Here is a 12617-nt window from a genome sequence, read left to right on the forward strand (position 1 = left end):
TGACCCAGAAGTGTGATTTTTTTTTTTCTTTTAAGCTTCTCGTTTGACATTTTGGCCTCATGGATGCTTCTTTTTGTTTTTTCCATGACAGGGTTCTCTGTGTAGCCCTAGAACTCACTCTGTAGACCAGGCTGGCCTTGAATTCAAAGATCCACCTGCCTCTGCCTTCCAGGGAGTGCTGAGATTAAAGGCACCACTGCCTGGCACCATCTATTTCTTGACCAGTGAAATGTTATAATATGCATTTCTGGGGCAAATATTGATACTGTTCGTGCCTTTAATCCTACCCTTTTATACAACAAAGGTTTTTTTCCTCTGCTATAGCAAACTGTCTTCATGCAGTTTTTTGTGACACACCCAGTTTTCACTAGTCTTGATATGGTAATAACTCTGCACATCCAAGTTCTGTATTAAAACCAATTCTAATTTCCCCACATTTGTAAATTTAAAGGGGGGCAATACATACATAGGAACTACTGAGCTATACTCATTGTTCCCTTGCCATCTGCAGACTAATGAGACGCTTGCATATAACACAAATAAGCAACATGGCAGCTCCCTTCCTTGCACATGCAGTGTCCTATAAAGATGAGCCCTGGGTCCTGCTAAGACTGAACCCCCAGTGAACTAGACTGGTGGGGGGAGGGCGGCAATGGGGGGAGGGTTGGGAGGGGAATACCCATAAGGAAGGGGAGGGGGGAGGGGGATGTTTGCCCGGATACCAGGAAAGGGAATAACACTTGAAATGTATATAAGAAATACTCAAGTTAATTAAAAAAAAAAAAAAAAGATGAGCCCTGGGGGCCAGAGCCACAGATGGCCCAGCAGTTCACAGCACTTGCCCCTCTTTCAGACTTGAGTTTCAATCCCAGCACCCGTCAGGAAGTGCTACCATAAACATGCACAACTTTTTATATCAAGGAATCTTTTTTAGGGGCTGGAGAGATGGCTCAGCAGTTAAGAGCACTGGCTGCTCTTCCAGAGGTCCTGAGTTCAATTCCCAGCAACCACACTGTGGCTCACAACCATCTGTAATGGGATCCAATGCCCTCTTCTAGTGTGTCTGAAGACAGCTACAGCGTAGTCATATACAATAAAATCTTTAAAAGAAAAAAATTTAAAAGTCAAGCTTCATAAATAACAAAAGCTATTTCATGGTGATCTGTCACAGAGCCAGGTTTCAAGTCATTAAAAGCTGTGGGTGGCTGAGGCACAGAGCTAATTCCTCGAAGAAACTCATTTAAAATTCTTGGATTGCTTTGATTGTGTCAAGGGTTACTTTTTCCTTAAAGGCCCCCCACCCACCCCCCTTCTCTATGCTCACATGTGCCATGGACACTTCCTGCTCACCTTTCACGTGAGCCATCCTGAAGCTAGCAGTTGTTAACTAATTGGTCTCATTATTTCCATCTCTCCTCCAAAGTGCTGCTTACAGCAGTATTTCCAGATTTCTTTGGAAAAAAAATAAATCAAGGAGTAAAGGGGCACTGGAAGTGGACTGCAGCTAAATTCTGTGTTCAAGGAGATAACCAGATGAACAATATTAAATGGAATTAAAGGAGTGTTGACTTCTGGGACAAGATCCCACCCAACTAAGCTTCCATCTTGTGAAAGGAGATCTGAGAAAAGCTGAAGTCCAGGTAGGTACAGTGGTCCACTATGCCCCATTCAATTCCTCATATGGCTTTTTACACCACTCATAAAACAAAGTTCAAACTTCCCATGTGCTTCAGGTGCTCCATGAGCTTGGACCACATCATATGCCAAATTCACCCAACAGTCATAGACAGTCCATGAAGGCTTTTAAAACAAATTCTTTTGTTCCTCTGCGAAATGAATTCTCAGTCCTTCAAAACATAGCCACAAAGTCACCTCTTGACCCATGCAAGCAGTTGCTCCTTCGTATACATGTGGCACTTACTACATTAGGTTATGACGACAAACAAGGCAGAGATGATTCCTGTAAATCTCTCCACTAAGCATAATACTGCAATTCAAAATGACTGTTCATCAATGCAACAACAAAGTTGCCTTAGCCCCCATTCATCAAGGTGTATCAACATCCCAAGAGCTCTCCCAACTCCTGTTCGCTGAGTCTGAGCCCAGAGGTCTGGGCTCAATTGGCCAGCAGTGATGGCAGGCTGGAGAATAGTGACAAGTTACTGAAGTTGCCACAGGTCATAGTGGACAGAAAAAGGTTTGTCCTGACAGCTCCAATGTAAATTTAACAACTATGGGGTATAGTGGTTTAAGTTTGCAATTCAAAGAAAACAAGAACACTGCCATCTCCTTGTTCCTATGATTAGAAGTGGTAAAGGTGCTCAGGAGTCTGGAGAAAGGGCTTTGACAGCACCATTACCCAGCAGTCGGCCCGTTTCCCAGGTACAGAGAGACTTGCAAGTTACATTCCTTCTAAGAACTTAGAACCTGATTGGGGACTAATGTACTTACAAAGAGGCCCCAAAATCTGCCAAAAATTCTAGTATGAGCTGGCTTTTTCAACATATTTTCTTCTAAATACATGTGAGATTAGAACTGTTTCTACCAGGAGTGGCAGAGTTCACCTTTAATCCCAGTACTTAGGAGGGGAGGCAGAGGCAGATCACAGGATCTCTTTAATCTCTATAGTAACTGTCTCTAACTGCGAATCATCATAAATTTAAACTCAAAAAGGGGATTTTTCAATATACATTAACACCGCTACCTAAAAGCTGAAAATACATTTCCAGCTCATATTTTAGATACTATTCCCTCAAAAAAACACGAGTTAGAATTTACAAACTATACTTAGCTTTTACACTTACTTGCTTATGACGAATTTTAGACTCGGGTTTATATGATGTGTGTTTACTCTAAGAACCTAACATCATTCTCTCTACATTTTTTAAAACATTTTTTTCAGCGTGCATACAGTAGTCATTCCTCCCTCTCCTTTTAAGAGGGATGACTGGAAGCCACGATCCTTCTGCCTCAGCCTCCTGAATATGGAAATAATTATAACCTCAACACAATATTTGCTACCATATTTAAAATCATTTATTTAAAATATATGCCAATGTCCTTCCATAACATGAGCCTGTTTTTATAGGTATATGGTAACAAAAAACCCTAAAATGTAAAAGAACCACCCAGAACCTAAATACAAAATTGAACTTTGGCAAAGATGAATGTTATAGAATGACAGTCAACGAGGAAAGGTGTTCACACCATTCCACTGTACCATGTCTCTGATCCCACTCACCTTCGCCCCAAGGGTGAACTGTAACTGTCCCAGAGGACTCTGACCGATACCTGTTTGGAAGCCTCCGTGCTACAGCTGCACAAACTACACTTTTAAAATATTTGAAACAGATATTGAATTTATTGGTTGGCTATGAGTAGGAAAATACATCGGTAAGGAAAAGAGACCCTGTATATAAATATAATACTAGCTAGTTACAATTTGACCAAGAAGAATCCCACTGAAAAGAACAGTAAAAGCCCTTGTTACCACCAGTCCACATGGTGTAAATTCAGTTTCTCATCACCCTTATCAAAGAGCTGCCTAGGCAGATATGACGTTCTTGAGCTTAGTGCAGAAAGTGTGCTGGGTTTTGTTACACGAATGGTAAACAAGAGTTAGTCCAGTGCATTACACCATATAATGTACTGTGAATAAAGACTACTCTACTTTAGACACTACATCAACATACCAGTTTTTAAAATTTATGTAACCAAAAGGAACAAAGCGAACATCTTAAAATACTGCTTGTGGTTGGAGACACCTGCTTATGTTCTCTAAATTATCTGCAACACCTGTGGTCCTGGATATTATGGCTGACTCTCGGAAGACAAACTCCTCTAATTGTCTTGCCTGGGTTGGCTTTGGCCTACATATGACATGACCACCAAACTTCAGAGTCAGTTTAAATAGTGAAAAAGTGGAACTCTAAACCATGAGTGCTATTATGGGAAAATGGAATCTTAGAGGTTTCAATTATAATTTAAAGATTTAGAAGTGCATTCTACCCAATTTAATTATGTCTTTAGGTTTCAAAGTGCTAATATGAAATGAATTTTCCTAGTTGACACCAAATCAAATCAAAGTACAAACAAAAACGAAATTTTTGGAGATGCCTATGTTCTGGGATTATTAAAGCTGCAATCAACAATTTACTTCTAGAACTTCAGTTTATACTATGCCATAAATTAATTTCAACGAACATTATTTAAATTCTCAAAGCATAAATAATTACCACCAATACTGTAAACTGTACTTCATAAGATTTACAAAGATTTGAGTGCCTCCAATCTGCATCTTTAGAAAGGGAAACATATTCCAAACATTCTGTAAAACACTCCTAAGATGTATTTATCATCAAGAACACTGAAATTACATTATAGCAAAACATTACATATATTTATTACAGAATTTTTCAAAAATCTGTATCTTTCAAAATAATCTACATTATGAAAACAGACTAGTTTTATGCATTTTAAGAAGTATAGGTTCTTGGAAATTATTTTGGACACAAAGCATTTAAAACATAAAACCTTGCTTAACAAAGTATCAGTCTATTTTGGTGTGAACATTTATTCTCAATAGATTCAAAATATTTTTCTTTTGAAGATTATACTTGTAAATCTACACTCTCCGTTCAACTCACCACTATCTAACCCAGGTGGGGATGTTCAAACTGACCCACAGAATGCAGTACGCCTAAAAGAGGCAAAACAAGTACTTTCAAGACATAACAGGCAATTAATTATATCTCACTATGCTGCCCCCAGATTCAAATATAGTGTAGACAGTTACAAATACAGATGAATGTTCTCTGTAAAGCTCAAACCTTTAGCATCTAACAAGTGCACTCTAGTTCCAGCATCCATGAAAGGAATACGTCTTCCACTAACAAATGCAAAAATGAGTAAGTGCTCCTCCCCACTCCTCACACCACACTCTCTGGACCTGTGCTTCTCTAAGCAGGTCACAGGAAAAGTGGATTCCTCAGTCCCATCAGTCCAACCAGCTCCAGTTCACCTTCACTGGAAATTGTCATGATGCACACTACCAACACAGTGTTTACGAAAATCGAGTCAACACATCTTATATTCACACTTTACAAGAAAGAGACAGAGACAGAGACAAGGGGGTGGGGGAAAGACAGGACAAAAAGCCATTAGAAGTTATGTACTGGTTCTACACCAACCTGCTGATTACAAACTGGGTGCGTTTGGTGCCAGCACAACTTAAACAAAGTAAAAACCCACAACAAACAAACCCAACATTACAATTAAGATTAAACAAACAAAACAAAAAACCTTAAAGAAAAAACAAGGTCCAAGACAGATTCAAGATCAAGACCTTCTAGAGAATTTTTTAAAAAGAAAAAAATTCATTTATTTAAACAGTATGTAATTTTATTTCCTCTTAAAAACAGCATAAGCAATTAAATGTCTTCTCATAAAATTTTGAGTCATCCAAAATGGCTCAGTCTCTGTATAAAACTGTTAACACGCAACAGTTCACTTTAGTGCCACGCGGCGTCCTTCTGCTCCACTGCCTGCAGTTGAAACAAAAGCAGCCAGACAAGTTCCCTCTGAATTCATTTGATTTTGAGAGAACTAACGACCGAGAACAGAACATATACAAGTTAACTTTGTAAAGTTAAAAGTGACTTTAATCTCTAATCTACTAATGGCACTATGGGCAAAATATAGGGTACAGTATAACTTTTATCTTGGTTGACATACTAAAATTCCTTAGTCACTTTAAAAATGATCCAAACAATTGTCTTAGGGTAACTGTTTTGAAAATGCGTCTAATTTATACTGCTTCATAAACAGAAAATTACTCTTCTTAAAAAAAGGAATGATTTTTTTAAAAAACATTAAGAGAATAAGGAATACACATGATAGTGGCACTCTGGACGCAATGACACCAAGAAGCAGTGCTTGGGTCTGGGGAGCAAAGACCCAGGACCCAGGAACATGTTCCAGAATGTGCTATCCAGCGCTTTACAACGAGGAAAAGCCACAGCTCATACAAAAGCATTTCCATAAAATTCTCACAAATGTTAGTTTTTAAAAATATAAAAGATGCACAGATTTTCTCTGCATGCACAGGCAGTGCTCGGTGAGGACAAATCTAGGCAGGCACAGTGGAGACAGAACAGAAATGTCTCAGAAAGGACGACTTAGAAGCTGTACCTAAGCAGCTGTAATTTTTTAACATAAAAAGTGAAAGACTTAAAAATAGCAGAATGTACATATGTCAACTGTCATATTCAGTCCATTAAATGCCTACACATCAGCTTATCTGTCCTGGTACAAAGTTTCCATAGAAATCCAGGAATTCATACATAAGTTGCCTCTGGTCCAAGAAAATATCCCAAGGTCTAAGCAAACTTACATTTAAAGAGTAATGTTTTCAATTTAAAAATAAAGTAGTATAAAAGGGCTAACAAAACCCTAACAGTGCAAATCACTGCAGAGAAAGTCTGATGCAACTTTGTTACCAGCTGGCCTTCAGAACACAGGACACAGGTTAAAAAAAATTAGCCTTAGTTTACAATACAACTGTTTTCGATTTTGCTTTTTTTTAGTAGAAAACTTCATAAATCAGGTCTTCTGTGGATCATATACAATCATAAAGGCTAAATTCAAATTCTACATTTTACAAACAAGTCTGAAAAAAAAAAGGAGTAAAGTCTGGAAGAACGGTCTCTGATGTTACTACTGGCCTCAGAGAACAGTGCTGTGGACTTCTGTGCAAACACACACTGTTCACACATCTTCCTATTTCAAGGCATGACAATACACATTGGAGAGAAGAAACAGGAAAATTATTTGTAACAAATTAAAAGATAGGTGTAAACACACCAGTCCCTGTCTAGCAGTATATGAAGTACACTGGGCTCAGAATCTGTCTGTTGCTAGCACCTGGCTTTCATACTATATCCTTTATCAAATAACCAGACTGAAAATCCAAATGATCATTGAGAAAAATCCCTAGTGGCCATACCTCACTCCCCTATATTTAGATTTTCACGAGTTTACAAGTAAATCTGAGGTCCTCTGAAAGTACATGACTACCTCCTGCCAGGAAGGTGAATGCCATTAACTTGGGGCAGGAAAGGCAGTAAGAGCTCCAATTGTGCAAAAAGTGAGAAGTGGTCGGAGGGAATAAGTGGATGTGGGCAGCCGCTGATGTTATTCTCAACTAGCCAATGGTGGTCCAGAGGTCCCAGGATGGCTAAAGTATTCAGCTGAGGTTTAGAATAGAAGATGTAGTCAATTATACCCTGAAAAACAGCAATGAGAATGGTAAGCTCCACGGAAGAAAACACCGAAACACCAAACGTTTTTAAGATAGAGCCTTAGACATCTTATTTGGTAAACAAAAGCAATTTGCTAGCTTGAAGGAACGACAGTATGAGCAACCTCCAGCCCTACACAGGAAAAACATTAAACAAACAACCCTGCCAAAGTCGAATTCTGCAAAATCAACCAGCCCTGGCTAGATAAGCTCTGTCCTAATGGCCTACAAGTTCCCATGTTCTTCTTGCCACCTGGCTAACTCCTTACCAAGCATCAAACCCTCCTAAGTCCTGCAGTCACCCCTTAATAACCTCCAACACTGGGCTCCTCCCTTGCTAATGCACACCCTCAAGTGTAAGGACATACTCATTTAAATTGTATTAAATGCCCCTCAAAGGTCCGGATGTTGAAGGCTTGGGGCCCTGGCAGTGCCCCTGGGAGGTGCCAAAAGTCTTCGGGGAGGTCTTCAGGTCACTAGAAACTCACACGTGAATAGGATTATGGGACCCCCAACTCTCCTCTTCCTTTTTCTGTTTTTTTTTTTTTTTTCTTCTTACTGGCAACTAAGGTGAGCAATTTGCTCTGTCAAATGCTCTCACTATGATACTCTTTCCCAATATGGAGGTCCACAGCTATAGCACAACTTGATTATGTACAACAGCCTTATTAAAAAAAAAAAAAAAAGGCCAAAATAAAACTTTAAAAAAAGTAGCAAGCATTTTGTTTCAGTAACAGGAGGCTATCTGACACAAGGTTTGCTTTTTTTAAGCTAAGTGTGGTGCTACACACTTGTAATGCCATCACTTAGGAAGATAAGAGGAGTAAGGATTTGAGGCAAATGTGGTCTATGTAGTGTGACCCTGTCTCAAACAAAAACAAGATCCTTTCCTACTGCATCAGAGTTGCCAAAGTGCAGGGCTACGTCCATTCTGTGTACACTCAGCACTACTAGGTAACACAGTACACAAAAATGAATCTGCTGATTTGGGGGCTTTCCTCCATTAACTTCACCTCCTTTCTCATGTGTTCTTGGTTAAGGACACTAAAGCATATTCAAGTGTTTTCTTCCTATCTTAGTTACAAAAGAACAAAACAATAATTTCTTCTCTACTTTGTGGTTACTACCCTTGTCTTCCCATTAACCAACCTGCCTGAAAATCTAAACCATCACCCATATAAAAATGATAATTATTGAGAAAAGGTATCCATGCTGCAAGCTATTAACTGTCTAATACAGTAACAGCGTAATACAGTATACAATATACTTTAGAGACCAAGACTAGGGACAAGCTTAAGAACACTTGCCTAGGAGACATAAGACCCTGGATTCAATTCCCTACAAAACACAAAAAAGTACTTCTGTAAGGATAGCAAGATGGCTCAGTGGGTAAAGGCACTTGTCACTAAGTCTGACAACCTAAGTTCAATCCTAGGGGACCATATAATGGAGAGAACCAACTCCAAGCTGCCCTCTGACATGAATACAAGCACTGTGGCAACATGAGCACACCCTCCCATACATACCCCCACACACACACACATTTAAAATGGCTAACATAAACCCCACTTTGGCATTCAAAGGTGTTCCAGTTACAGTGTGACAGAAGGATGGCTCCCTTCACCTGATGGCAAAGAACACACTACAGTGTCTCGCTTTTAGTGACCAGTATTTAAATGTCACAAGGGCAAAGAATAACCAATAACTGCCTTACTGCCACATTTCACCTGACTTCACTCTGGAAACTATTCTGCTAGGTTATCTACAAAGACTGACACCAATCCCGTGCTTGTCCATAGATCAATGAACATTGCTGCCAAGTTAAGACTGCTCAGTTCCAGTCAGAGCACACACTGGTATTTAAGACTTAAGAAGTTACAGGACAAGCTGGTAAAAATGAGGTTTGAAAGCGTACCTTGAAATCAAATGTGTAATTCGTGTAAGGCATCAGGCCATTCTCATAGGCACTCTTTAACTTGAAACCATGTGTGATTCTTCCATTGGTCATCCCATTCTTCCCATTGCAGCTGAAGTTTGTAAGACTTTCATTGTATCTCAGTTCCTTAAAGTCTTTATGATTTGTTTCTACCCCACCAGTGCTCAAATACTCTACAACACCTAAACAAACAGAAATGTACTTATATTTGTCAAGTAAACTACACAGAAAACAAAATTCTTAATTTGTCATGATTTGCCCAAATTCATCCTTATGAAATTATAACACCCAAATATTTTACATTTGAGTATGCTTAAAATCATCAAGTAGATATCTTTCCAAATCCTTCCATAAAGCAGATAGCTAGAATATTCCTACTTAACTTCAGACTTAAGCAAGAACATCACAATCAAAATAGTACGCGTTTCCTCGTGTCCTCTACCACCCACAGGCCTACACAACCTGTTTTTGGGTTTTATGTGTCACCACCTCACCAAACGGTGGAACAGAATGTCTCATCAAGTAAGAGGGCAACTTCATTATTTTCTTAAATTCTTACTCATAAAGTAGGTTCTACAAATATATTTTAACTTTTATTAAAGTACCTAACATGAGCAGACATTTCCCTGCAGTGCTGTTAAAAAACATCCCTGTTCCCTCCAATATCTGCAACCAGAGGGTTGAGCAGCATGTGGAGCTGTCAGAGAAGCTCATCTCTTCAGCAGCAAGGCTTCCCAGACAGCCTGATGACTTAATGATGGTACAGGGTGAAGGGTCTAGAGATCTCAGGCACCTTTTGTTGCCCCTGAAAACAAATTTTAAGTTTCTTCCTCAGGGCTCTATCTGTTTGCCACAGTAATAATGTATTCTCATATTTGTCAACTATCAACACAGCACTGCATTATATGCAGTCACGCTGTATCACACATGTTACATACACACATTGTTAGATGAGAGCAAGAACAAAGAGCTGGAGCACAGTGAACTAATTTGCTACTAAAAGGGACCTGGTTTATTCTCTGTGCCAGCCATAAGATGTATTTAACAAAACCAGGCTTTCGGAGCCCTGCTTTAGGACAAAAAAAAAAAAAAAACAAGAATTTTGCTCTCTTTTGCCTTATCATATAAAACAAAAAAGATAAGTTCATATCTGTATGATAAAAGGTCTTAACTTCTATCTAAGATGTACTTTGTACTTTTTAATGAAAGTCACCAGAAGAAAGAAGATTTGGAGCTTGGGGGTATGGTGACATGTGTCCTGTGGTTATACCTATTTAGGAAGATTTCCTGAGTCTAAAATCCAGCCTCAAAAGAAAAAGAAAAAGGAGAAAAGAAAAAAAAGAAAAGAAAAGAGGTGGCGTGAAGAAGCAGGGAAGGGAGATCACAGACTGAATGAGCAACACTTATCATCGCATGGCGTCCACAGGTTTCTATAACACTACTTAAAATCGGGCTCTTCCCCTCTGCCTATCCTATTAAAAAAAAAAAACTATAAAACCTGTACGCAGCTGCCACTACAAAATGAAATTCCCTTTATACTTAATTCTGAATTATAAAAACAAAAAACCTCCCCCCACTACATTGCAGAGCTGGTGAGATGGCTCAGCAGTGAAGGTGCTTGTCCTAAAGCCTGATGACCTGAGTTCTACCTTCAAAACGCAGAGTGTAGACAGGGAGGATCAACTGCACAAAGTTGTTCTTTGATCCTTATGAAAACCTTGACATGCACATGCATATTAGGTTTAAAAAAAACATTATAAATAAAAAACTAGCTGTATTCCATATAAAACATTACTTTTCTCACCAGAGTCTGGCAAAGAATTCAGATCTGCACATAACACAAGTGGAATAGTTCCACATTCTCCCAATACACTGGATTTGAGGCTCCGAGAGGCTTTATCAATAATATTCTTCACTTCTGAAAGGAACATCATAGTTTGCACCAACTTCACGTCTGAGTATTCAGGGTCCCAATGCATATGAGCATTAGCCACAAGAATAAGTTGTTTTTCTGTTCCCAGATGTGGTTTTCCAGCTATATTAGATAAAAAATACAACAGACAAAATGTGCTCATTAGTAATAGCTTATTACAGCATCTAAAAACAACTGAAATTTCAGAAGAGAATCTAATGTACCTAGTGATTTCCCACCAATCAGTGAACCTGACATACAATACAGCTAAGGACTGGATTTCTAGATCTTTTTGGTACTCCAGCACTACAGCCTACCTGGACAGAGGCAGCCATGTCAGCCATTGTTAGATGCACTAAATCAAGTCATCATGTTAAATCTAAATTCTCTTAGCTATGCACTTTTCAGCAGTTTTTAATTCTTTGGCCTTTTTATTTCCTCAGGAACTGGAAAGTGAGCACAGACCTTGTGCATACTCTACAAATACTAGCACTGAGACATGATCCTCAGTCACTAGATTTTATCTTTACATTAAATATCACAAATTCCACAACAAAGAATAGCAAAGAATTCAGATCTGCACCTAACACAAGGAGAATAGTTCCACATTCTCTCAATAGACTGGACATGAGGCTCCAAGAGGCTTTATCAAAAATATTCTTCACTTCTTAGAGGAACATCATAGTTCGTACCAACTTCAGTAATGGAAGCTTCAGTTCTCGGCATCTAAGCCATTATATATAATCCTTTTCCTTCCCAAACTCTAAGTCAGTCAGGAAGATCAACTTATAAAAAGTTAGCTTTACCGGGGCTGGGGATTTAGCTCAGTGGTAGAGCGCTTACCTAGGAAGCGCAAGGCCCTGGGTTCGGTCCCCAGCTCCGGAAAAAAAAAAAAAGAACCAAAAAAAAAGTTAGCTTTACCAAACACCCCTGCTGACAAGAAATCAAGGGAACATACTGAATTCTTATCCCTGAGCAATTGTTTCAATTACTATTAAAACATCTATTTTTCTTTATGCCTTTCCGAGGTTGTAAATTTTGAGGGCAACGTTTCTCTCATCTTTAGCACTGTGATAGAGAAAACGATGTATGACATTTTACAATAGACAAATACTCACTGAATTTCTTCAGGTGTTGGACCAGACTACTAAACATATACTGAGATTTCTGTTTTGAAGGTATCTACTCCAAACTATTAAATTTGGGAAGATAGGAATGTCAATTTTACAGGCAGTGAAGCCATCACTCACATGACATTTCAATCAATTCCTTTCGAAGTTCTAGCAGTACGGCAACTCCAATGTTATCCTTTGTCATGACTCTGTTCAACATAGCTTCAGACCCTTCTGAATTCGCCATTGCTAGCTGATTAAATTCAACCGTGTGTTTCTGAACCAAAGTAAATCTGAAACAAAGCATAAACATGGGATCAGAAATGCAGTCCATTAGCTCTGAGGGAAAAGCCTTCCTCG

General features: G+C 38.9%; 1 protein-coding gene across 9 annotated transcripts in view; it reads right to left on the minus strand.

The window, feature by feature from the left end:
• Positions 1-3339: 3339 nt before the first annotated feature.
• Positions 3340-12617, minus strand: part of Cnot6 (CCR4-NOT transcription complex, subunit 6) — a 52275-nt gene continuing 42997 nt past the window's right edge. For 7 of the 9 annotated variants that reach the window (XM_063268576.1, XM_063268577.1, XM_063268575.1 and 4 more), the window contains 4 exons: positions 12396-12550; positions 11038-11268; positions 9213-9415; positions 3340-7283 (listed from right to left, as the gene is read on the minus strand). In XM_063268576.1, the coding sequence (XP_063124646.1) occupies positions 7071-7283; positions 9213-9415; positions 11038-11268; positions 12396-12550 (802 nt within the window). In that variant the 3' untranslated portion in view covers positions 3340-7070. The remainder of the gene's footprint in view (positions 7284-9212; positions 9416-11037; positions 11269-12395; positions 12551-12617) is intronic. The other 2 variants (NR_172026.1, NM_001393878.1) reach the window with 2 other exon arrangements.

This window comes from Rattus norvegicus, chromosome 10 (genome assembly GCF_036323735.1).
Source record: "Rattus norvegicus strain BN/NHsdMcwi chromosome 10, GRCr8, whole genome shotgun sequence".
Lineage (NCBI taxonomy): Eukaryota > Metazoa > Chordata > Mammalia > Rodentia > Muridae > Rattus > Rattus norvegicus.